At 36.2% G+C, this 25,922-nt stretch overlaps 1 protein-coding gene across 6 annotated transcripts in view; it reads left to right on the forward strand.

The window, feature by feature from the left end:
- CCDC171 (coiled-coil domain containing 171) overlaps window positions 1-20,867 on the forward strand; it is a 150,957-nt gene extending 130,090 nt beyond the window's left edge. For 3 of the 6 annotated variants that reach the window (XM_032676968.1, XM_032676967.1, XM_032676969.1), the window contains 2 exons: window positions 3,510-3,660; window positions 20,273-20,856. In XM_032676968.1, coding sequence (XP_032532859.1) covers window positions 3,510-3,660; window positions 20,273-20,418 — 297 coding nt within the window. In that variant the 3' untranslated portion in view covers window positions 20,419-20,856. Of the gene's footprint in view, window positions 1-3,509; window positions 3,661-20,272 lie in introns of all 6 variants that reach the window. The other 3 variants (XM_032676970.1, XM_032676971.1, XM_032676972.1) reach the window with 2 other exon arrangements.
- Window positions 20,868-25,922: the final 5,055 nt, after the last annotated feature.

The raw sequence follows: 25,922 nt of genomic DNA on the forward strand, positions 1-25,922 counted from the left end.
GATCTAAAATTTAAAAAACTTTCTTCCTTTATAATATGAATAGCACTTAACTGATTTTTTCAAAATTTTCTGATTTACTTTGTGCTCTAAAGATGGTTAGAGTGCTGTTAGGGATTTTCTAGATGAAGATACTGTTTTCAATGTTTAAATAGCTGTAAAGAAAGATGATCCTTAGAAGTACTTAGGCTTAAAATAATTTGTCTATTAACAGTTAGATTTGAAAATGGAACTTGGGCATTCTTGCAAATTCTGTGTCTAGTCCAGCATCTTCATCATAAAAGCATCCTTTTTCCATGCCAATGTTATGAATATATTTTTAGCCTGTGAGTTGCAACCAGTTATGTGTAAAGTCACACATCTGTTTTCATGAAGTTGCCTGTGCCTTGTCTTAGTGTTGGAGCATTAAAAACACTTTTGGCATTGAAGACACTCCTACCATTTGCTTCTACTATATCAGTAGCACATGATGTAGAACGTTAAATACTAGTGATATTCTCTATAAAATAAAACATTGTGTGGAGTAAAAGGAAAGGAAAGAGGTTACAGGAAAAAATCACTTAGCATCTGATTGTTTTCCTCTTTTTGTCTTTGATTAATGTGGAGTAATTGCTTACAATTTGTGGTCTCAAAGTTGACAGTCCTATGTAAATTTCAGCTATTAACTTGCATCATGTTCCATCCTTAGGATGACTTTTAATCACTGAATTATGTTGAAATTGAAAGGAACCTCTGGAGGTCATCTGGTCCCAGCCCCTTGCACAAGCAGGGGCACTTAAAGCCAGTAATTTTCAAAATTAGTATTCTTCAACTCCACTGGTTTTGTGGCCTCCTTGGTTAAGTCTTCTCCCCACTAACTTTCCTATAATACTTGTCTGTCTGAAAATATTTAACTTTTGAAGTAGTCTGAGTTGCAATAATACTGGTTCCTATAATGTGTGGGGATCACTACCGCTGGCCTTTCTGAACAGAATTAATTTTCTGGTGTCTATTTTTGAAATATTTTCATTTGTAACTGAAGATTATTTTTTATTGCTTTATGTTCTGTTCCCTGTTTGCATGTCATAGTATTGCGAACACATTCAAAAGCAGAAGTGCTTGCTAAAATGCAGATCTTGCAGATGTGTATGAATGTCAAATTTTATGTTATAAAAATTAATCAGGAGGGCTGCTGAAGCATCTTATTGTTGTGTATACTTAGAAGCTATACATACATCTTATTTCTACGTATACTTAAAACCAAAAGAAAACATTCCATAGCAGGAAAGGAAAAAACTTCTACAGAACTAGGTTTGCATTCAGGAGATTCTGTCAACTGATTTGCTTGATCATGGAACAGTTTTTAGAGGTGCAGATATATTTGTGTCTGTAATATTCAAATAGGGATCTAAATTAAAGTTCTGAACTCCTTTAGAGATGCATTTAGTCATTACATCTTGTAATTTGCAAGTGGCCAGATTCTGTGCCCATTATCCGTGTATCAAGCTTTCTAATAAGTGGAACTTTTGTATGACATAAAGCAGATAGGTCACTCAGTTTGTGACCAACATGAGTTATGTAAAATCATTCATGCCTTCCAATGGCACATCTGAAAACCCAATGTATTTACCTTTCTCCATGTCATTTAGAATAAATATTCTGCACACTTATTATCATGGATTCCACGCCACCCACTGGAAGACCCAAAAATGTTGTTTGCTCTAACCTGGTCCTGAGCAAGAGAAATCTAAACTGACCCTGGCTCTTTGGTGGGGAGTTGGGATATACTGGAACAAGTGTGTACCTGTGGGTGTATGAATACTACCTTCCACATTGGTAACGAATCATTAGCTGCTGCTAAGTTGCTTCTTTCTGGACTAAAAAGAAATCTAGAACTCTTAAAAAATAGAATTGCTGTGTCTGAAAATAAAAGCTCAGGAATACATTTTTCCTAGACTGAAAATTTTCAAACTTATTTAACAAGAAAACAAATTAAACAGCAGAGTAGATCAGCAAGGAATTAGAAAAACACTATTTCAAATATCTGCACGGACTCAGAGTGGCTCTGGAGCTGTAGGATGACACTGTATAGGTTAGTGGCTTCACTAGCTTTGGGAAAAGGAAGAAGGTGAGGAAACATCTCTATACATTCCAGTTCAGTGACACCTTTAAGTATCATGTGTGAAGTAATCAAAGGAACACATAAGATTTTTTTTCTGTGAGATTTGAGACACAGTTTGTTATGATGCAATGGTATAAACCTTGTTTATGAGTTACAGGCCCAGTCCGTAGACCTATTACAACATGCGTTTAATTTTTAACATGTGGGCAGTTGCCATATGAAGACTCTCAAGCATTTTTATATGGAGTGTGAGATATATCCACATTCTTCCTTGGTATTGTTTTTGAAGAGCTGCAGCATTTTAGTCATGTTGAATGTGGAATGAAAAATATTAAAAGCAGGATCAGAGCTGACAGTGGCAGACTTACAGAGCTATGTGAGTACACTTTTAGGACTAGCACCATAGTATTTAAAACATTTTGGATATTATTTCTGATGAGAAAAATGATGATGTTGTTAATTTGCCACTGCTGTTTTCTACATTTCACAATAAAATATCTTTATTGATTTCAGCTATGTTAACTTTTATTCTGAAAAGCAGTATTGTGTTTGAGAATAAAGAAAGGAAAACAGTAAAGATCTTTGTGAGTACCTGTTTGTGGTACTAAGTTTATTTTTGTCTGTACCACAGTCTTATATTCAAAAAGTCTATTTCATATTATCTGCAATATGTTCTTACAGTAGAACTCACTACAGGTCGTTTCAAAGGGGAAAACTGAGCTTATGAAATGTGATTAACCAGTTGTAAAGAAGACCAATAATCTGAACAGTGTTAGACTATTTAGGGTAGATATAAAGGTACCAGTAGTGTCAAATCATTTGTACTCTCTTGTGCTGCTAACTGTGTTATCATTCTGATCAATATTACAGGATCGAGACATTTTTCCACTATATGCATGAAAATCATATATTTTCCCAGCTGTACTGTAATGAGATTATTTACCTTCAGAGGTCTGTAGGTTTACCATGTTTCTTTTGTTTCTGCCAAATTAATTTTCTTAACATGAAGTGGAAGTACTCATTCTGAAAGCATGAAAATTTACCTGAAATTGTATAGTGATTTTTTGTAAACAAATCGAACATGCACTGAGTCTTGTAGTTAAATGAAATGGAAAATAGTATCAACTCTTCAGTGCAGGACTGCATGACTGAAAACAGTTTATCAAAACACCTTCTAATTGGGATGCACAGTCATTTGCTTTTCCTCAATGCTATAATATTTCAGATTTTAGAAGGAATACCATGTTAGACCTTTGTTTAATTCCTGAGACTGAAGTTTTGCCTGGCTCAGAACTTTTGTTTGATTTCTCCAATTAAAAAAAATTAGGTCTTCTCTAATGAATTTGGATGTATGCTTTTGGCATTTAAGTATAGCTTGCCTGGCACTGATGATTTATTTTCCTTTCTAAAGGCCATGATTCAAAGTTTCATGGAACTCTACCAACTTGCAGTTTCCAGAGTTGAAACATTAGTGAGAGAAACAGAATCTCTACAGCTTCACATTGCAGCTCTAAAGTCCAGGCTCCAAACAGCATGTCTTCATGAAAGTGACCTTACAAATGGTAAGTCTGCTTTTCAAGTAAATTTTGTCATTTGGATGTGGTTTCTTAGCCAGCATTTCTCTTCATGCTGTATAGTTTCTGTAGGGAAATACAATAGTATTTATCTATAAACATATTAGAACAATAAAATTAGTGTCAACTGAATTTTTTTTCAGAAGAGAAAGGGATGATACTAGTTAACAGAGGGATTAATTTTACTACTGTATCTTCTACAAGGACCTGTTCATTGCTGCTGTTGCTGGAAAAGTATACATTGTGATTTCTTTAGTTTTGGCAGTACAGTAAATAGTTGAACTTTGGATCTGAAGAATTTAACCATTTAGGGATGTAGCATGTTAAAACAGAATGTTATTAGCTGTTCACATAAACAAAATGTTTATTAGGGGATTTGGATTTTAATGCTTCTCACAAAAGTTACAAAGGTTAAAATCCAATTTCAGAAATAATTTCTGGTCTAAAAATATTGTTGCTCACAAAGGTACTTGGATTTGTTTAAGGCTAATAAGGTGATTCTTCAGATCTGAGTTCTCTCTCTAGGGGAATTATTGAATGCAGATTTATTTGTCTCACAGAGGCAGGAGGCCAGACACATAAACTGTTATAAACATTTAGCCAAGTATCTCTAGAATGAGACTGTGTAGGATGTGCAACTGGCATACGCTTGATGTATTTGTCCTCCATTTTTTTCTTACTTTTTCACAGAGGACAAAGGAGAAAGCTTTGGAGTTTTTTTGGTTGCTGTTGTTGTCCTTCTCTTCTTTTTTCTTCTTTTAGTCTTGTGTAGCAAAGGACCATAAAGAAAATGAGGATTGTCTTTGTTTTTGAAACAGAAGATCTGTAGGAAGAGAGCTGTCACTAAAGCAAATGTCATAAACACACTGGAAAATGTATATTCAAAGGCTCTGACTGTGGCTTTGGTTGTCTCCTACAGAATTATATTAATTTCTTATCCTGCTTCTAACAGCTGGGAAATAATTATGAATAGAAACGATATTAATCAGTGCTGAATTTCAGTTTTAACATCTTGAGGTGATAATTATTGAATGAAAACTTGGACTCTTTTGTTGTTTTCTGTTAGGTTTATATGTGTCCTGCTGAGCTTGTGGCCAGTGTAATTTTGGGCTTCTCCTTTGCCTGTTATGATTGGTTTTGTTGTTAAATCAAGACGACCACGATTGGGAAGTCTGCAGAACTTGCAGCAAGGTTTGCTTTTGTTTGGATTGAGAGAGCTTTTAGCAAAGATATTGCTAGTCCTGTCTATGAAGGACTATCCAGCTGCTTGTTATGTTACAATGAAAACAAACACCTTGCCTTCCCTAGCTCTCCAAAGCTTGTGATTCAAGGCAGTGCTTTTTAAGTAATTTGTGTCTACCTGCAGTGTCCATGTAAAGATGATACTATATGTGTTGAAGGGATATATTGGCCCTCTGGGAGAACAATAGTTCTTCCTTTAGATGCCATTTAATCTGAATGTAAGCATAAGTATTAGTAGGAAGTGTTTTAAAATTTTAATATAAAGGCAAAAAAACCTCAGAATGAGAGTCTCAGGTTGCTATGAAAAAATATATAAGTGATTATGCTATATTTTGTATATTTGGGATTTCTGTAAAGCTTTTCCCTAATATTTGTAAAAGTTGTATTAAGCATGACACTTTTAATAACTTCAACTATCACAGCTTTGTGGAGTGACTTACATTTTAATATTTCAGTTGGTACTGTTCTGTTCTGATTTGGGGGAAGAAGTTCTGCACTAAATTTCTGTATTAAAATAGAACAGATTTTTTTTCTTACTTTAAATGAAAGGGAATGATGACTTCTTGAGTATGTGTTTGGTTTCAAAATTAGACAGTCTCCTCTCCGAACCTCTCCGAACCTCTCCAAACCTCTCCTCTCCTCTATTTTCTTTTCTATTGTTCACTATTCCTGTATCTCTCTTCTGTTAGTTGGGGAGTTTCCTGGTTGCCATTTTTTTTTAAACTTCTGTTTGTTTTTTTTTTTCTTTACCAAGTTCTTCTGAAATTTTCCTTACATTTCTAAAATGTCCTTTTTTTTCCTGTTATACAACTATTAACATTTTGTAATGGTCTTCCTGCCTACTTCTTGTTCAGCAGCATCCAGTAATATGAACACTATGAATGGACTATGCTTCAAGGTTCCCTGTTAAATGAACACTTGACAGTTCTGAATTCTTACCAGTACTGAATTCTGCTGCTTTTATTCATTTTAATTCTTCTTTATATACATTAGTTTATTACTATACTTGTACATTCATTCAGAGGTGCAATAATAAGTAGACCTTGAACTGAGAGCTTTTAAGTGCTCTATTGTGCAGCAGTACAGTCACAAGCAATTATTTTGGGGGTACTGTGGGGTAACATGTGTCATCATATTTAGTCATATGGCAAGCATGTGAATCCATGCTGTCCAAGGCTTTGTTGCTGCAAGCACAGTGTTGCAGGGCGTGGATGCAGTGACATTGTTTTTCCCCCATGCAGTTTGTTTCTGTGTCACCAATTCATCTGTGTTTTAAGGCTAAGACCTGCATCTAACAGGGATACATTGTCCTAAAGTTAGAATTATGAGGATGGAACTGGAGAGAAAGAAAACATTTGCTTTTTCACTTTCTGCATAAGAGAAAAGCACTCACTCCATTGGTGTTGTGTTAAATATCAGAGGGTGTCTTTCATGGGCCAGAGCCATATCTTTTTTGTAGCTGGAAGAATTCTTCCCAGATGTTGCAAGAAGCAGATAGGTCCTTGATGAAAACTCTCCTTGGCTTTTTCACTACCTCTTGCTAGCCTTATGCACAGTTAAACTTGTTTTGTGAAAGATTTGGAGATGCTTATTCTTAACTTGCCTTGCAAAAAGTCATCAGACTTGTTATTTTTATTGTTACCCTCTTTCTTGATGTGATTTCCTGGAAATAGTCTAGGACAGAATTCAGTAAATATGGACCTCAAATAATAGTAACTTTTGCTCAGTACTGTTACATGCCAGTGTGTGGTTTAAGTGCTGTGAAACATGTGAATGTTCCTAAAGTGATAGTAAGTAAAGAAAATTCTGACAGGTCCGCAAGGAAAATTTCTCAGTTATTGAGATGGTCACAGACATGAAAGTGTGGAGATATCAGATGGGCAAAAATAGAAAGCACTATTCATAGGAGTTAATAAGCTTGAAGTCTCTATAAAATTGAATCCACTAAGGAGTAATATCTCCCAGAAATTATGTTTTTACTGAAATATTTGCATTTCTTACCTGATTTTAAGCAGTTGGGCATTACTTGCCAGCCTTACTGCATAGCCAAGGAATGCAGATACCCCAACGCAAATGCTTACCTGGTCATGTGATGTTGCTTACACAAGTAATAATTGTAACCAAAGAGTATAAATCATGTAGTTTAAAATAATAGTAATATGAAACCGATATTATAAATCACATTATGTAACTTAAGGCAAGGTGTTCAAAACCAGTTACAGTAATCCAACATCACATTTGCTATTTTGTAAAGAATACTTCCTTCTCTATGCAAAAATTTCTTGATACTCAATATTCTAGGTATGTGAACTTTAAACTTGTCAGACTGTTGTAACATATTTGAAAATTACAGTAATTTGATTGAAATGTTGCCTATAAGGCAAAAGGTTCAGTTAATAGAATCCACATGTAATTAAAGTGCAGAACCAAATGTAATCAGACCCCAGTGACTGGTGCCTTCATATTGATAGTTTTACAGTGGCCTCTGGGGTTGAAAGTTTATGTTAAAGTTACTAATGTAGCTATGCTTCAGAAAAAGAGCAAGACAGTTTAGCTGTTGTAAGAGGTATGACAATGTCCCAAAGTGAGAGTCACACAACAAAAGTAGTTGATAGTCTGAATTTTAGGGGTGTCTTCCACTTGACAGGTGGAAGAAGCACAAGACTGCTGGAGTGCACTAGTCAGAGAATTGCATTCTGCAGCAGCACTGCTAAGTAAACATTCTCATATGGGGGATCTTGCTGTGAGCAAGTAATGGTGTATTTTTTTAATAATATAGTTACTTGATTTGTGTGAATTCATGTTTGAATCATCTGAAAGTTATAGACAAAACACTATGTACCAAGCCACAAAAGAAGTTTAAAAAAATTTCCTGAACTTAAAAAAAAAAATAAAATATTTTCTCTGGACAGTTTAAGACTCGACATCCTGTGTTAGAGTTCTCTAATCATCACCAGCACAATTTACAATCAGAACACACAGAGAGCCAGTTCAGACCAGCTCATCTGTTGACTTTGGCAGAAGCCCTTAATCTCACTGTGTGCAGCTGCCACTTGAGAGCTGGGGACTCGGCAGAGAGCCGAAGGAGGGTGGGATGCAGAGTTGGTCAAGGCATGAACACATAGGCCTGCTTCATTTCAACAGCCATACACTGCTTTTTTTTATACTCTTTTCATTTTACAGCCTTTTTTTTTTCTAACCTGAAATTAAATGAGGACCTCTCATATGATCCACTGCGCTCCAGGCATAAGAAATTGTAATGTATGGCTTCCAGAAACTGTCCCGTCAAAATGTGCTTCTGATTAGGTGGCTTAATTACAGCTGTGAAAACAATGTTGATTTAGGCCTCAAGATTCCAGTGCATGTCAGCCGTTATTAGCTAGCCTTGGACTGAAGCCACCATTTTAAAACTCTGTACCACTAAAGTCACACACTGCCTGACAACTTTTTATTTAGGCAGAAATGTTGCCAGAAGCAACACATTTTATGCAAAATATTTTTCGTTGCGCAAATTTCAAATGTGACACTGTTGATGCCCATAAAATTGGTTGTTATGAGTGGACATCACCAAGTCCAAAACCTAACTTTTGCAAAAAACCCCCCACCCCAACATCCCTCCCCCACCATTTCAAATAGTTTTTATAAAGTTTGACTGACATAATGCTTAATTTTAATTCCTTTAATTCAGTTTTATTCCGAATCCAGCATGTTGGTTTAACCACCCAATTTTATTGCATCTAAATTTTCCTGACAGTTTCATTTGCTGTTGGGAAATAAAATTGCCATTTTTGCAACATGGGAAATAATGGCTAGTTTCAAAACCAATATGTTTGAAACTTCCTTTGCCTGAAGCAGGTTAAGGCACACAGTCAATTTACTTTAGGGGGAAAAAAGCTCATTAAATAGTTTTTAATATTTTAATATAATTTAAATAACTGCTTTCACAGTGGGAAGGCTTATTAGGCCCATGTATTTACACCTGCAGAGGGGTAAATGTTTGGGTAATTAGGTGGTTTCCAATAATTCAGTTTTTCAATTGCAGGGTTAATGCTGTAAATACTGTAAATGGACACAATGAGTTTGCTGCATTTAAACATTACATTTCCACTTGTACTATTTTACTTTCCAGTGCTTAAGAAAGACGGTTAGGTGAGGTTGGTTTGTTTTTTTCATTGGATTTTGTTTTATTTTGTTTTGTTTTTTTTTTCTTTGTTTGATCTGTTCTTCAAGTCTCCTTAATGACATGAATTGGCTAAGGAATATGAGTGAATGTGTGTGGGTGTTAACTCTCGGCAGAGGTCGGTACTTTGGAAAAACAAGATCCACTTTCTCACTTCACAGTTGCCATGAAATTCCAAACGTCCATGCTGTGTGGTTTAATGGAAACCATGAAGTTCCTAAATGACTGCAGGTTTGTTCCAATGTTAAGCGCAAAACAAATCTTTCAAGTCATTGGCTAAGTCCAAAAAAAGAGGGGTCATTTTTTCAGGAAGGTAATCTCCTTTCCTTTTTTTTTCCCCCTTCATGGTTTGCATTTCTATGGCATTAAAAATATATTTCTAGTAAGGTACTGGAACTACCAGCTCACAAACAAGGGTCCTCAGTTTCCAGGACTGAAAACAAGACATTTGGAACCTAAAGCTGTATTCACCTCTTATCCTAAATGCAGGCCAGTGCAACAATTATACCTCCAGGAGAAACTAATTGGAAATGGATTTAGAGAAACTAAAGATTTGGATAAGGAGGCAAGTCTAAAGTATAGGTTTAAGTTTGTCCTGTAACAAATCATCATGCATTCATTTGCTGCCTGCAGCAGATTAGCAGAGAGCAAGGCAGTGAATGCCTACCCTTTATTTTATTCAGTTTTTGAAGGAGAAATACTGGAACAAGCCAGTTTTCTGTTTTCTTTTCAAAATGGTATGTAGGGTTTCCTGAAAGTGAATGTTTCAGAAAGGCCCCAGTTGCCGTGGAGGGCAACTGTGAGTTGGGAGACAGCCGTGTGATGCCATTTTCCTTATTAAGACACCTTTGCAGTGGTAATATGCAATGAGGTTTTTTCACCTGCTGCGTACATTTGTTTTGTTTGCCACACACCCCTGTTTCTTTTGCCTTCTTTCCACACCTGCCAAAGGGACATTTCCAGCACATCAAATTAAAAGAAACTTTTGTATATTATTACATATATTGTTAATGCTGCAGTAGAAATAAAAGTATTGGGAGTGCTAGACAGGCTGTTATTTTGAGAACTGGGTATTATAGACCAGGACATTTAACCCTGTGAAAAAGTTTTTACAAAAGAACAGAGCCAAGGACACAATTTTACTGGCTTTATAAAAGAAAAGGAATATTCTCTACAAAGGCAGACAAATTCACTTCTTTCCAGACTCAAGGACTTTTACTCAGTTCAGAAGGTGCTTCCTTCTCCCTTTTGAAGAAGTTATTTCAAGAAAGAGAGCTGGGAAGCTTCTGTTATTCCCTGCTAAACTGTGGGTTAAACATAAAGGGAACGTCTGTTTGTTCAGTGACTCTGAATATGCTGGGAAATTTTTGGAGGGGATTAAAGCATGTGCCTGAATGAGTCTAGCTCAGATACTTAAATGGCGAATGAATCCATGCAATCCAGTCTGTCATCTTCCTGATATTTTCTTGACATTTTAAATTTAGATCCTACAAGGTATACTGTTGTGAATAATTATTTTCTTGTTTTGACAGCTGTTTGGTTTTGTTTCAAACTAAGTATGTAAAGCATTTTTTATAAGGAGAAAATTCAGTGCTGATCTTTAGGCATTAACTTTGATAAACAGTGCAAGATATGTAGATGCAACCTGTGGATTCAGGATGACAGATGGAAAGATTTTTGTCTTTTGTGTTGTTTCTTGTTTACTTTATACCACAGCCTAGACCACAGGAAAACAAAAGACAAGAGTTTGATCTAGGGCAGTGTTGCAGGAGTCTTGCCTCTTTCTCACCTAGCCTGCATCTATGTGCAGCATATGCCCCCACTTATAATGTAGGATGGATAATGTTACATGCAGCCATTAAAAAAACCAACAAACCCACGCTTTAATTTTGTAAAGCAAAATCTCATGTTTAAAAGTTAATGTTTCCCTCTGGATGGCAGAAAGACAATCATAGCCCCAGCATGAGAACATTTGGTGCCAGCTAGCTGGCAAACTTCCCTCCACAGGAGATAACTGTCTCTGATGCTCCATCTTCTCTTAGTCTCTGCTTCTGGGGCACGGACTGTGGTAAGGTCATGGCAGCACAAGGCTGGGTGTTGTCTCCATCCTAGGTCCACAGCAGACTTCTCTGCTGAGAACTACTCTACTCAGAACTAACCTCACTAGTCCAGGCAGAGGAGGGCGGATCCTTCTCAGGTCAAAGGGAGGTAGTGAGAACGTTAAAGAAGGGTAACTGCAGACCACAGCAGTCTACTTTATTTTGTGCCTTTCTAGAACTTATGAAATCAGATTGTTTTTCTGTTGGTTTGGTCATGCTCTCTTCCCTTGCCTTCTCATATAATTGTGCATATTTCCATGTTTTTCAACTGTGAAAAATCTTTGTGTTCGTTTCTGTAACATTTTTGCAGTAATGTGTTTTTTGTCGAAATACACGTGTCTACCTGCTTCCATTTTCTTGCATTTTGTATTTAAGTATGAAAGTTAATGTGAGATATGACAAAAACCCAAACCTTTTAAATATGCTAGAGAGTATGACTTGTGGAGATAAAAAGACAGGAAATTCAAAGTTAGTGCATGAAGCATAATATTTCTTAACTCATAATATTATTCCTGTAATGTTGACATGATTTAAGGGCATACAGTCAGCAAGTTGCATCTTACTGTGTCTTTTTATTGGGTTTTACATATTTAAGACAGACTGATACTTACCCAGCATTTGTTTATTTATTTATTTGGTTTTGTGTCTAAATTATGTATAAAAACTTTTCATGGAATTCTGTGAAACCAACATTATGTAGTGAAGGCATAGTTTTTGTAGCTGATCTTAGTAAGGACCTATTTTCTGCAGCGACTGGGCTCTGTGAAGCAGGTTGGCCTGTTGAATAAATTAGTCATTGAACAAATTTTAAAAATGTGAAATGAATACTCAGTAGGGTAAAGAGCTTCACTGTCAGCCTAAAGGATGTTATTATGATAATAATCTTGATTATTCAAATAACACTTGTTTTCTTCAGTTTGTGTAATAGTTCAGTTAAAGAAAGGGATTTAGAAGGAAATGTGTTTCTTAAACTATAATTTTTCTTCTCCTTTTACAAGAATTTGGAGGTTTTGTTGACTCGTTTCAGAAATGCCAGCTTTTGGAAAGGAAGGATCCTTTTATTTGATGACCAGTCAATTCACCCTTGTTTTTGTATTTGTAATGGAAGGAAGGGTACCTTTAAAATGCACAGTGTGATAAAATTTACTGAAAATATGGGCAAGAATAGTGTGGTTAATCACCAGCAGTGTTTCTCTGCTACATGTGATGATATTAGGAAAGCAGTGACATTATGATGATGCAATGGTTCCATTTCATCCTTTTCAGATGGTTTAACTTCTTCAGTTCCTAAAGGAATTCCTCTTTTTAGAGAGGCAGCTATAGAGCTTTTAAAGTCATGTTGCTCTAAGACACCACACTTTTGGATCTGAGTCTCAATTGAAATTGGCCCATAAACCCATAGTTTACTCAGTAAATGTTGCCATAAAGCGACCATTGCAAGACTGGCCTCTCTTAAATTTGTATGTTCACCAGTACTTTGAAAGCCTTTTGCCCTATCTAGGTGTTGCAGGTGATTTGACACATACAGCCTCTGAAGGCCAGAACCCCAGTAATGAAATAGTTCACTAATTTTTCAGCTTTTGTTGAGTACTGAGGGCCTCCTTTCATCACAGAAGGATCAGCTTGTATGGTGGTTATGTGCTTATGGTCAGGGACTTTCAAGACTTGTGTGACATCAAGTTTCCTTTCACATGGTCTATTAAATATTGTACTCTTTTGGGAGTCTGAGGATGTGTTGTAACTTAACCAGGACTTTGCAAAGCTTCTTGACACTTGAAGTCCTCCATTTTAATTTTAATTTGTGTATGTCAAAACATCCTATTGCTTTAGGTATTTCTAGTTTAATTTAATAACTTAGTGAAGTTTACTACACTTTAAATAAGAGATTTTTTAAAAGAATGAAATCTAATCAGGAGCTCTGAGTGAAGGACTTTAATTAATAATTCTAGAATATACAAGGCATGCCAAATTATTGAAACATCCCTGTTTTCTTTTTTTTTTAGAAAACTCAATTTTTTAAAGTTGTGTTACACCTTTCTTATTTTGCAAACCAAAAAGCTGAAAAAAATCTATCTCCAAGCCTTCTCCTATGTTCTTCATGACTCTTCTGATAAAAATTTTACATGCCTGATGAAAGTTTGGAGAATTGTATGTGTTGGTGGTTTCGGTATTTTGAGCCTGTTTTTTTATTTGTTTGTTTGTAGTCTTATATATGGTGGTAATGGTGTCTTTTTATTTGTTTGTTTAGCTGGGGTTTTTTGTTTTTTTTAACTCTGTGCTTTCAGAACACACATTTGGCATATATATATATATATATATATATATATATATATATGAAAGGATGAAAGTTCATTAGGATTTTTTTTACTGTTTATTCACATAATATATGATTGGTATGCAGGAAGTATTAGTTCCCTTTGTCTAGTGGACTCACTCAAACTGCAAATTCAACCTCACAGAAAGTGATGATCTATATCTGAGCTAACAGCAGTTCTTAGAGGCTGTGCTCAGGAATCTAGGAAGTATAAAAAGTTCTGTTGAAGTAATTATTGTATTTTTTAATTTATTTTTAGTCTGAAGTATAGTTGTATATATAAATTCAGCCAAACCCAATAGAGACAGTAAACCTAGCTCACCCACACTCAAGTTGTTTATAACTGATAAGCTTGATTCCTTGCCCAGTTAGTGTAATTTGGATCTTGCATTTATGAAAGACCTATATGTTAACCATCAACTGAAATTTAACCTAAAATATTTTTTCTAGGCTATTCAGATATCAACTATACTTATAAGCGCTACTGCTGGAAAGCCAACTGTTTTCCCTGACCATTACTGTTACAAAATTACCCTTTAGAACTCTCTTGAAGACAGAACTGCTTCAGATGTTGCATGTAATCTGTGGGAGAGGGAGTAATTCCCTCCTGAAGTTACTTCAACTAAGTTTTGCTGGGGATTAAAGTCCTTGCTTTAGATAAGCAAAGAAAAGTTAGAAAACTATCCTAAATTATAGGGAACCAGATATACCTCTTCCTGCTGAATCTTTCCGTAATCTAATTTACAGGGGAGTGGGATGGAGCCCTTATCAGGATTTTGGCTGGGAGGTAGCAGCCTACACATCTACAGTGTGCACATCTACAAATCTGGGCTATCCAGAAAATGTACATGCCTTGGCCAGTGCTGAAAGGGTGGAACCCTTAGTTCTTCTAATACCTTGATGATTTTAATAATAAAACTTCATTTTGAGAAAATTAAATTTTCATTAGTAGTAGTTCACTTCTAAACATGTGGAATAGGTCAGTCATTTCTTGTACTATCATTAGAGGATCTTTTTACTACTACTACTACTACTACTACTACTACTACTACTACTACTACTACTACTACTACTACTACTACTACTACTACTACTACTTGGTTTAATACAGTTATTTAGATTAACTGAGACTTAGATTAGCCTGTAGGCTAATGCAAATGCAGGTGTTCTTACTCAAAATGCAAGTGTTTATATTTTTGATAACAGATTCTAATCAGTCTGTTCTTCAAATAGGTGCAGATAGGTTGCATAAACTATGTCTGTATCCATTTTATGCTCCTGAGTCCATTGTCTCTGAAGAGCTAACATTAATCTGCTCTGTTAGGGCTTGTTAGGGGCTGGGAAAAGTTGTCAGTTCTTGAAATCAGCATTTCCCTTGTCACTTCCTGATTATGGACAGCACTAGATTATATTCTCTCAACCCAGTGAACCAAAATAACTTTTTGTTCACCTGCAAGTTTTTGGGGAGATCTGCAATAATGTTCACTTCATTTTAATTCTGAGAAATACCATTTTTCTGTGTGGAATCTGAGTGACATGTTCACTACATGTTTTTTTCATTGCTGCAAAACTACCATTTTTGAATCAGCAGCCTCTTCCAGAGGTGTACAAGCTCCAATTCCTTATGGCTTGCTGCTTTTCACCACCTTTCATAAAGATAAGTTGGTTCTATGTCCTTCCATAAATTCCTGGCAAGAGAGGTGTCTGCTTTACATTGCAGTCAGTGTATTTCCTTTTTGTTTTCCTTTCGTCATGCTTTGGGCTTCTCTTGAGCTTCCACTTTTTACAGCCTGAATGTCTGCTTCTCTTTGTGAAAATCAGATTTCTTCTGTGGAAAAAAATGCCCTTTGAAAGATTTTTGAAGAGAACTGCAAGGGGACTTGTCCCCATAGATAAATATGTTGCGAAAGCAAATAGATTACGTAACCTATCTGAGCAGCAAAACAGAATCTGAAAGAGCTTTGTGGATAGTCTTTTGTGTCCTGCCTTGTTGGAATTGTGTAGTTGAAACCCATAAGGCCACCAGAAGGCATTTGCTGTAGTGGCTCTCCTAATTTCAGTGTCCAGAAACCAGTGTTCAATTCAGGCTGTTCTACTCTCTTTAGCACAGATTGTTTGCGCTTCATCAGTACTTTCTACCTACATACTGAATTTTTAAGGATCTTTTCTGATTAACTCTATGGATTTAATACAAATATACTTGAGAGAAGTAGTGAGCAAATTGGAGTATTCTCAAGGCACCTGTCTGCAAAGTAACAGAGAGTTTCATGTTCTTGTTTCTATATAAGCTATCAGGAGAATCTTAAAATGTTGATTTCCATTTTTTAATAGTTCATTTGTTTTTTTAGCTACATGGATTCATATTTCTGAATATTATTCCTCAAAAATTCCATATTTGGCAGAAATGCATGGCAAAAATTCATCTTCTGAATGTGTAAAAATTTTTTAATACAAGAAAGCTGAATCATAAAGACACTTGTGTTGTTTCTAGACTTCCCTCCTTTATGTTGTTAAATTATTGGAAATAATTACTTTTTCCCCTCATTCCCCCTGAATCAAATTGCTGATACAGTATATTTTTGTTAATTGTAAAGTGATTGAAGTATTTTACTGAATCAGTGTAATTTCATTTCTTGCCAAAATGTTTACAATTATTAGTACTAGGATTCGGCATTAAAAGTAGTCTTGGTAAAAGATATGTAAATGTGCCACTGGCAAAGGTCTGATGTCCTTGTCCCACTTAGCAGCAAAATGCCTAAATTGTAGTGCGGCAGTTCATTGCAAACAGACACAAAGCAAGGTAGCTTAGCATTTTGCTGTGCGTGAGCCGTTAGAGGGCAAAGCAGACACCGTGCACCTTGACCACCTATTATGAAGCTTTTTGCTGCAATGTCAAGCGAAAGCGAGTTAATTGGGTGAAGCTGTAGAGCATGTTAGGGGCATGGTAAAGGGTTGCTGTCTGACAGCTGAATGGCAGCAGAAGCTAGTGAAGTGTGGCTGAGAGACAGAGACCTGTCACAAAGTTCATGTGGACTGTAGCACAGCTGGGGAGATGAAATGTGGTTCTGTCTCACTTTCTCCCTCATTGCATTCAAGCACCTTAAGATTTCACAGTGTATGTGTCAACCCTTGTTCTCTAAGCTGTTTTCTCCTAACACTTCTGCATTCAAATGATTGGACAGAAGATGCTAATGTTTGGCAAAATGAATGTAAATATACTTTTTTCCTTTTTCTGCTAGAGCAGCAGTATACTTGCAACTCAGATGAAACTTTGAAGGCTTACATCAGATAGTCACACTGTTCAGGAATTTGGCTGATGGCTGAATACATTTCTCAAGAGAATATGAAGTTTGACACATTAACTGGTTGGATAGGGACTATTTTCCCACCAGCACTGGCAGAATAAACGGCAATGGGGGGGACTGCTTCATGAGCTGGTGCCTTAGTATCGTGTCGTGAGTTTTTTAGTCTCTGGTTGTACTCCTCCTCTCCCCTTCTTGCTAGAAAGAAGCTAAGAGCTGAAAGGGAACATGAGAGAGAGAGAGGCTCATCTGAGGCAATGAAAAGCTGTGGGAGAACTCACATAATAGGAAAGCCTTTCTTGGAAGCAAGACAAGCATCAGTTAAAGATAGCAATAATCTTACACACTGCTGCAAAACATGGAGTGCTGTCACAATAGTAAGTGTACAGTGTACCTTTCCATGTTGTTTGTAGCATGCAGCACAAAATAAAGCAATAATCATTTGGGTTATCTACTCAGGTTCAAAATAAATAAATAAAAGTTTGTTTCCATTCTTAGACAAGTGGAAAGACAGTGGTAGGTGGCATGGGCAAAAAGTACAAAAGATTTGGAAATTCTTATTGAAATCAAAACAGACTGATCATTTTACCATGTAAAAAAGAGCACTACATTGTTTGTCTAATAGTTTGCTATTATTAGTGCAGTGCAGAGAATTTGACCTGAAAATGGGGGACTTCTTTGTATATTCCAATGAAATACCTGGTACACAGACTTACTATATAGGCTGTGTATGGACTTTGGCCAATATATTTAAAAAACATCAAAATAAACTGTGGTTTAGAAAATAATTATTCCATAATATAGACTAACTTTTCATATTTTGGTCTTTGGGAAAATGTGTTTTATAAAGTCAGACTTTTGAAAAATGCACATAGGACATGACCAATTACTTTCAAAACATAAATATTTTGAAAGCTTATTTTTGCTAGACATATATGTCCTAAATATCTGTTTACCTAGTGAAGTGTTACAGTTCAGATTGAATCATGTACACCTTATCTGGTAAATAAAAGTGCTGTGCTAAAGATTTGCCTGAACAGACACTTTATTTAAGATACATACTTCCTCTTTCAAAAATTACGTAAATCCACAGTTATATGATGGATTAATATCAGAGCTGTGGCATAGTCATTTGAGTTTGTCAATTTAATACATGTTTTACAAAGATATCTAAGTACAATAATGTTGAAAGAGGTCTAATGGGGAGACTATAACTGCCTTTAAAATTCCTGTGTGAAGGTATGTGTTCAAACAATGAGTGTTATAACAGTTCTGAGTATTTTTTCTTCTAACCTATAAAATCGTATTTTCTTATTCATCATGAGGGCATATAATGAGATTGGATCAAAATAGTTCTTATGAGAAGCAGCGAAGATTTTTTTTTTACGTCAATCACGTTGCTATTAGATCTGATTTTGTTTCTACTCGATGACTAGCATTCTGCTCTTTGTAAGAAGTACAGCAGAGGATCTGGATAACTAAACCAGAGCTTTTTTTTTCCCTAACAGTGAAGCTTTCACTATAACATACTCTATTGACTTGCTGCCAATCAGTAAGTTTCATAGGGTTTTTTTGCAACTCTCAAAGGAAATCTGATTTCTTATCTCCGTATTGGGATTTTGATACCATATTCTTAAAAAATCCCCTCACTACAGCTTGAAAAAGAGTAATATGAGAATGTAATCAAAACATGTGATTTTTTTACTCTTTGTGGCATGCTGTTTAATTGAGGTGTTGAAAGCAATACAAACCAATACGTTTAAATTTGTCTTCAATATTTGTTATCCAGAGTGAGACCTGTTTGCAGCTTATATCTTTTTAATTTCATTTTTTTTACATGCAGAAATGTTTTTAGAACATCACAAGTTACTTGCATATTTCAATATTGTAATAATTTTTAAAATTAATTATTCTTATTTTAGAGAGGATTTTGTCCATGTGACCAGCTGATTAAAGTGTACAAATAACAAACTGTTAATTGGTGTGATAGCCTTCACTGAGATCTCATTTCCCGTCTACTGGTACAAATGCAGTAAATCTCATTTGTGCTTTGGTTCTCACGCTGCAGAGTCAAGCCCAGAAGGACTGAAAAGAGTTTTACAGATCTTAGTTGCTCATCCTGCTGGTTATCTCATCCTCATCACCTCTATCATTTAGAAAAACCCAAGGCACTACCTCATTTTAACTATCTACTCGAAACAATCATCTACGTTTTCTACTGTATGGGTTCTTAATGAAGGTCTAACATAACTATTTGTTTACAGTAGCTGCAATATAGCTTGTGGTGAATCAGGAAATCAAAAGAGTCCATATCAAAGAGAACTGTTGAAGTAGGTGTTAGAGGCAACAATTGATTTTTCTCCAGTAACAGAGGAAAGAGGAATCTTTCATGAATGTGTCTTTAAATGTATGACTGAGACTGGATTTGGTGAAATATGAATATATACACACCCTTCAGCCTCTCTCTGGATATCTTTGTGTATTGGAATCTGTGTGTCTGTATTGTGTGTTTCTGCCTCTGTGTATGTGCATCTGTGTTTATATATGCATGTATACTCTTCCTTAAATGCTGAAGAGAGACTGTTTTAAACCTCAAATATAACTGTCATTCAGTATGTTAACTTTTTTCGCCATCATTACACTTTGCAATGTTTTCACGTTTTATGACCTGATGAAATGATTGTTATTTTCACAACTATACAGTGCATTGGTGAAGGGCAGAAGAGCAACATGGCATCATGTTTTCTTAAGTTTGGTTAAGGGAATATAGAATGCCTTCTTTTAGAATTTTTTTTCTTAATTATTAATGCTGATATACTGATATTATCCATAATCTTTAATCTTTCAAAGTAGGATGCCTAATATTTTGGTGCTGGAAGCTCTTCAGTGTTGAATTTTAACTAGTCTAACCTTTATATCTGTTTGACTGAATGTTGAGACTCGTTGAAATACGAATCATGTTCCCATCAACTTACAGTCACTGAATATTCTCTGGCCATCATCTAACAGGCTAACATTTGAGGAGTATTAAGTGTTTGATTTCAATCGATGGGTAAAGTATATTTAAAAGTAACTTAATACCTTCCATGGTTAGCATGGTGTGTTTCTAATAACAGTGACAGGGAGACTGTAGAATAAGTTTGTTTATTTGATAAAAAAAAAACACCTGGAAATTATAATGGAGGGGTATAAAAGTTCTCTGTAAGTATTTGTAGCACTTCAAATAAAGAAGGCTATTGTCTTCTAACACTAGTGCAGAATACTTGAGATAATGTCCTTTGTTTCTTTTTATTAAAGATAACTGTAGGTAGTCAGGTACCATGTATTTTAAATAAGTGTTTAAAACAAGAAGCAAACACTTGGAGATACTTCATATACATACCTTTCTGAAAGGTATTTAACAGTAAATGTATATTCTCCTTTTTTGTTGTTGTTGTTTTTTATTCTTCATTTTTTATTCCAGGAAACAAGAGGGAGTTCAGACCTCAATATGGGTCCAAGCGAGAAATTCAATTTGATCAGAGTTCTGTCCCAGATTTTTTGGCATTGCAAGCTGAACCTGACATAACCTACAGTGTTACGCAGAACAGAGACAGTTCTCTGTCTTAAATCTGTTTCTTAAGCCTGGAATCATCCAATCCCAGAAGAACAATGGAAAATGGATTTTCAGATTCTTAGTATCAATAGTCTTTTAGAAGGGAAAAATTGTATTAATGTAAAATCATGCCATTAAAGTGTAATTTTGTTGTTACCTTTGAATTCTAATTAACTGTATGTATTTTTTAATATAAATTTTACATTTCTATGAAAATGTGCACTTGTTCACATTTCTGTGCTTTTCATTCTTTGCATACTGGAGCAGTTATTGTTTAAACTTTTATATATTGCGGTTGTTCATTTTTTATGTAGTATATTTTTAAATGTTGAAGAATGACACATTTTGGGTAATTTTCCTCAGACTTAAAAAAAAAAAATAAATCAATAAGCCATTTTAGTCTCTATCTATCAAAGTTGTTTCATACTTGTCTATTTTAAAGCAGGACTGCAATACTTTAATAGGATTGAGAGAGCTATTTGAAATGTATGCCAATGATTCCTGTCATTTCATGGCAGCCCTGCCATGGTTCACTGAGCCCCCTCTTTTCTCTTGTCAGCTCAACTGAAGACAAGCATTTAGTTGCAAACTTTAAGCAGGTTGTGCAAAACAGAAATGATGTGACTGCTTCTCTTCCTGCACAATAATGTCACTGCTGGTCAATGTGAGAAGGTCAGGTTGCTCCTTGTAAAGCTACATGATACCACTTGCCTATTTGAACAAGTTAAGTTAACCACTGAATCTGGTCCCTGCAGGCACTGAAAACTCACCCTTTCATCAAGTGTGCATTTCATAAGAAAGAAGAACAATTGTGGAGGGAGGATTTCTGATGATATGTTTATATACTTTATAAGGACAGTTCCCAAACCAGTGTTGCAGTTAATATATTTAGTTTAAACTGAAAGACTTTAAAGTAATGGCTGTTTTGACCTTCAAATAGACTCCTTTTTTGTTGTTGTTGGTAGGACCCAAGAGTGACGCCCATCTTTGATGCTGACAGAATTTAAAACAAGGCCATTGCCCTGCATTTTCTGCCTTGTAGCACACAAAAGTAAAATTGTATGTCAGGCCGAGATGTCGGGGAGCTGACAAGATGCCCCAGTGACATTTCAGCTGGAAAGAGCAAGTGTCTTGCAACCAAGTGGTCAAATATCAAATAATAGGTCAAGCAGGAAGGAGCTGAGTTCTAACCACAAAGAGGTTTCTGGTAACTTACTTGACAAGCTTTTGGGTGCTTTGTGGCTTGACAAAGTGATGTTCTGTTGAGTATCACTAGACAGACTGTTCTTTATCGCCTTCAGAAGATCAGACATTGACATTGATTAAACTCTTTAACCCTTAAAGGTTAAATCCTAGCAGTTTCATCATTGTGAATGAAGAACAAAAGAAATTTTGAAATATACCATTTGTTTTCGTATTAATCACAGAACTCCCTGATGCTATTAACTTTTGATGTGCTATGTAGTTTTTGACAAAAAGATTGAATGCAAAATCTATGTAATAGATTGTTTCTCATTATGGGCCAGTGATACATTAGAAAAATAATATTATGCATTATGGAACCTATAATTTCTTCTAATATGTCAAATGTACAATTTGATTTTTAAAGCCTCAGGACTACTACTGAAATTCCATTTTGGATGGAAAACAATATTTGCATAAATGATATGCCACTTAAAATGAACAAATCTTCCAACTACCCTTGTTTTCAAGTACCCTAGAATCATAGAATATCCTGAGTTGGAAGGGATGAACAAGGATCATCAAGTCCAACTCCTAGCCCTGCACGGGACCATCCCCAGGAGTCACACCATGTGCCTGAGAGTATTGTCCAAATGCTTGAACTCTGTCAGGCTTGGTGCTGTGACCACTTCCCTGGGGAGCCTGTTCCAGCACCCAACCACTCTCTTTTCCTAATATCCAACCTAAACCTCCCCTGACACAATTTCAGGCCATTCCCTGAGGTCCTATCACTGGTCACCACAGAAAAGAGATCAGTGCCTGCCCCTCCTCTTCCCCTCAGAAGGAAGTTGTGACTGCAATGAGGGCTCCTCAGTTTCCTCTTCTCCAGGCTGAACAAACCAAGCTGCTCCTAATATGGCTTCAAATTTACAACAGAAGAACTTTATTCAAAGAGTTTTCAGGTATTCTCTTACTGTGCAAATCCGTTGCTCACAGCCATGATGTGCCTGTATATATGTATATTAATACAGAGCCATGCAATACCAGATAATAAATCCTGTAGAACTCTTAAGTGTGAGAGTTGGCTAATAGAGGCATAACATTCCTTTTCTTTATGGTAGTATATTTAATCTTGAATAATGAAGAAAGTTTTTGTTTCCCTCCAAGTGTCTGGGCTCCACTCTTTCTGACAGTGGCTGTTCTTAAAGGCACCACAAGTACTGTATTGTGCTCTTCCAAATATAGTGTCAAAGATCTGCTATACTTGTACAAAGAATGAAAGAATATATTTTACTTGACATTTTACTGTCCACTACGTATAGAAGTAGTAGCACTTAATTTTTAACGGATATTCTAAAGTTAATCTATAGTTTGAGAAAGAAAGTACCTACTTTTTGCTAAGCAACCTCAAACTACGCAAGATTTGCAGCGTATTTGTCCCTTACCCGTCACTGCAAGTGTATCTGGCAGTGTGCATGTAGAGACAGAAAAAGGATTTCTTTCTGAAATCTGTTTTTCTTTCTGAAATCACTGTCTTACTGAGAATAGGACTATCTTGTCCATTTACTCCAGTTACAGCTCCAAGCATGTGTTTGTGTGATTTCACAGTACCATAGCAATGGCAAACTGACTGTAGTTAATAGGAACAGTCTAGTGAGCTGTCATTTCTCGCAAGAACTGGCTTCTAAGTTTTCACTGAAAGAGCAGTTACCTCATTCACTGTTTTTCTTAAAGCTATCCACTTTGAAGGGACTTGTCTATCAGATGTCCCATTTGTAAAGAAAAGCTCCTCATTTCTTATGTTGTGAAGAAGTTGTAGATTAGTAAACTGGATTATTGTTAGTACAATACTCCTGAATTGCTTTTGCAAGCATCTAATAAGTTGAAATGAATAAATTCCAAATGAATAGAGGATCCCCTGTTGGTTGTTTACCAAAGCATAGCTTTCCCTATCTTTTGGGCACACAATAAAAATTGTGTAGAATGTGGCAACACAGTTCAGTAACAGTAGCTGTCAAAAGAGCATCCTGACTGTTTTAAAGAGCATCCTGACTGTTTTATATCATCTACTCTCTCTGCCTTGCTTTGAAAATTGCAGAGCTTAAGACTTTGATCCTTACTTTCAAAGCTTTTCATTGTTCAGACTGGGAATTTCAAGAGGACTGCTTCCACTACTCCATGAGAACAATGTGTTTCCTTAGAAAAAAGCCCATGTTTGGTGGGTCTAGAATACTGTCTGTGTTTTTTTAAATGTGGTACAACAACAGATCTGCCTTCTGGTCAATCTCAAAATTCATATTAATTTATTTACCCATGAAGCAACTCATCTCTGAAAAGAGACTGAAATGTATTATTTCTTCTGTGCAGTAGGTTTTCTAGCAGATAGTGCAAACTATGTGTGTGCCTGTGTGCCACATGTATGCATATTTCTCAGCAAAGATTTTGGTTATTGGGCTGACTGCATTATGGCTCCACATACTGTAAGCAAAACCAGTAGTACTGAGGGGCTTTTTGACTCCCCCTATCTTATCTCCCATACCTATTTGCAAATTCAGCAGAAGCTTTACTGCCTGTCAAGTTTGATAGACAATTATGGTAGTGTCCACCATTACTGGAAAAGGTCTTGAATACCTTTACCAAGTTAATCCAAGGCAGATGAGGTTGGGTGGGCACCTCTGGAGATCAAGTAGTCCAGCACCCCTGCTCAGAGCACAGTCAGCTACCACAAGTTGCTGAACATCATTCAGATATTGCATTTGAATATCTGCAATGGTGGTGTCTCTTTTAACAACCTGTTCCTGAGTGTTCAGTCACCCTCAAAGTAAAGGCATTTTTTCCTATATTAAAATGGAATTTCGTGTGTTTGAGTTTGTGCACATTACCTCTTGTCCTGTCAGTAGGCACCACAGAGAATAGTGTGGCTCCATCTTCTTTGCTTTGCAGGTTTTTACACAGGTTGGTGATATCTTCCTGAGCCTTCTCTTTTACAGGCTAAAAAAATCACAGCTCCCTTAGCCTCTTCTCATGTGACAGGTACTCCACTCGTTTTACCAGTTGTCTTTTTGGTCCTTCACTGGGCTCACTCGTGAATTTCTCTCTCTTGTACTAGGGAGTTCAGGACTGGAGCCATTACTCCAGATATAGTCACCAATGCTGGATAGATGGAAAAGACTGCCTCCCTTGACTTGTTGGCAGCTCTCTTCCTGATGCATCCCAAAGAGGCAGTTAGCCTGCTTTGCTACCAAGGTACATTTCTGCCTCATGGTCAACATGGAGACAGAGAACCTCCAGGTATTTTTCTGTCAAGTTGCTCCCCAGACAGTTGCTCCCTGGATAGTCTTGGGTCCCCAGTCTGTCCTGGTGCATGAGGTTATTCCACTCCAGGCAGAGGACTTTCTTTTCTTTCTTGAACTTTGTGAAGTTCCTGTCAGCCCTTCTCAAGTCTGTCAAAAGTCCCTCTGGATGTCAGCAAAACTTTCTGATCTAGCAACCACTTGTCCCAGCTTAGTATCATTGCAAACTTGTGAATTGTCCACTTGGTCTCATTGTCCAGGCCATTAATAATGTTATTAATCCATATTGGCCACATATTGAGTCCTGGGATATCCATTAGTGACTGGCCTCCAGTTGGACTTTGTGCCACTGATAACAATCCTTTGAGCTAACCAGTTCAGACATTTTTGAAACTGACTTACTATCCATGTATCTAGTCCATGTTTCCTTACTCAACATTTCGTTGTGTAAAGGGCTCTTCCAGTTCCCAAACACTACTAAAGCCCTGGATTAAGTGAAATGCAATATTTTATTTAACCTATTTGTCATTTAGGTCAGTTTGATCATTTGATCACTTATAAGAGCATCTGATCATGCCGCTGTCATTCTATACTTAGAAGGTTTCCCAACACTTTAAATTTTACATAAATCCACGTGTTCAGTGGTTTTAACTTAGATCCTAAAAATATTTAAACTCCCATCTGGAATACAAAATTACTTTAGTAGCATTTTTCTCCTGATATTTTTTATTGTTCTTTGATTATTCTCCAGTGAATAAAACGCAAAAAACCCCTGGCAGCTTCACAGTTTGGATCAAATATATGTCAAAGAACACCTCTCTTCCATTGCTGATGATGAACACTAAGCTTACTCAGCGTTTCTCTCTCCATCCTTTTATTGGTTGGTCTCGAAATCCAAACTAATAATATGAATCTATTAGGACATTCTTTCCTATCTTGTCATCTTGCCAGTATGAAATTACTAGATTTTGTCTAACTTTTGTGTTCATAACCTCATTGGTTTAGGACAATCATTTTGCATCATACTCTCCATATGGCCCAAA

Source organism: Chiroxiphia lanceolata, chromosome Z (genome assembly GCF_009829145.1).
Source record: "Chiroxiphia lanceolata isolate bChiLan1 chromosome Z, bChiLan1.pri, whole genome shotgun sequence".
In the NCBI taxonomy this organism is placed as follows: domain Eukaryota; kingdom Metazoa; phylum Chordata; class Aves; order Passeriformes; family Pipridae; genus Chiroxiphia; species Chiroxiphia lanceolata.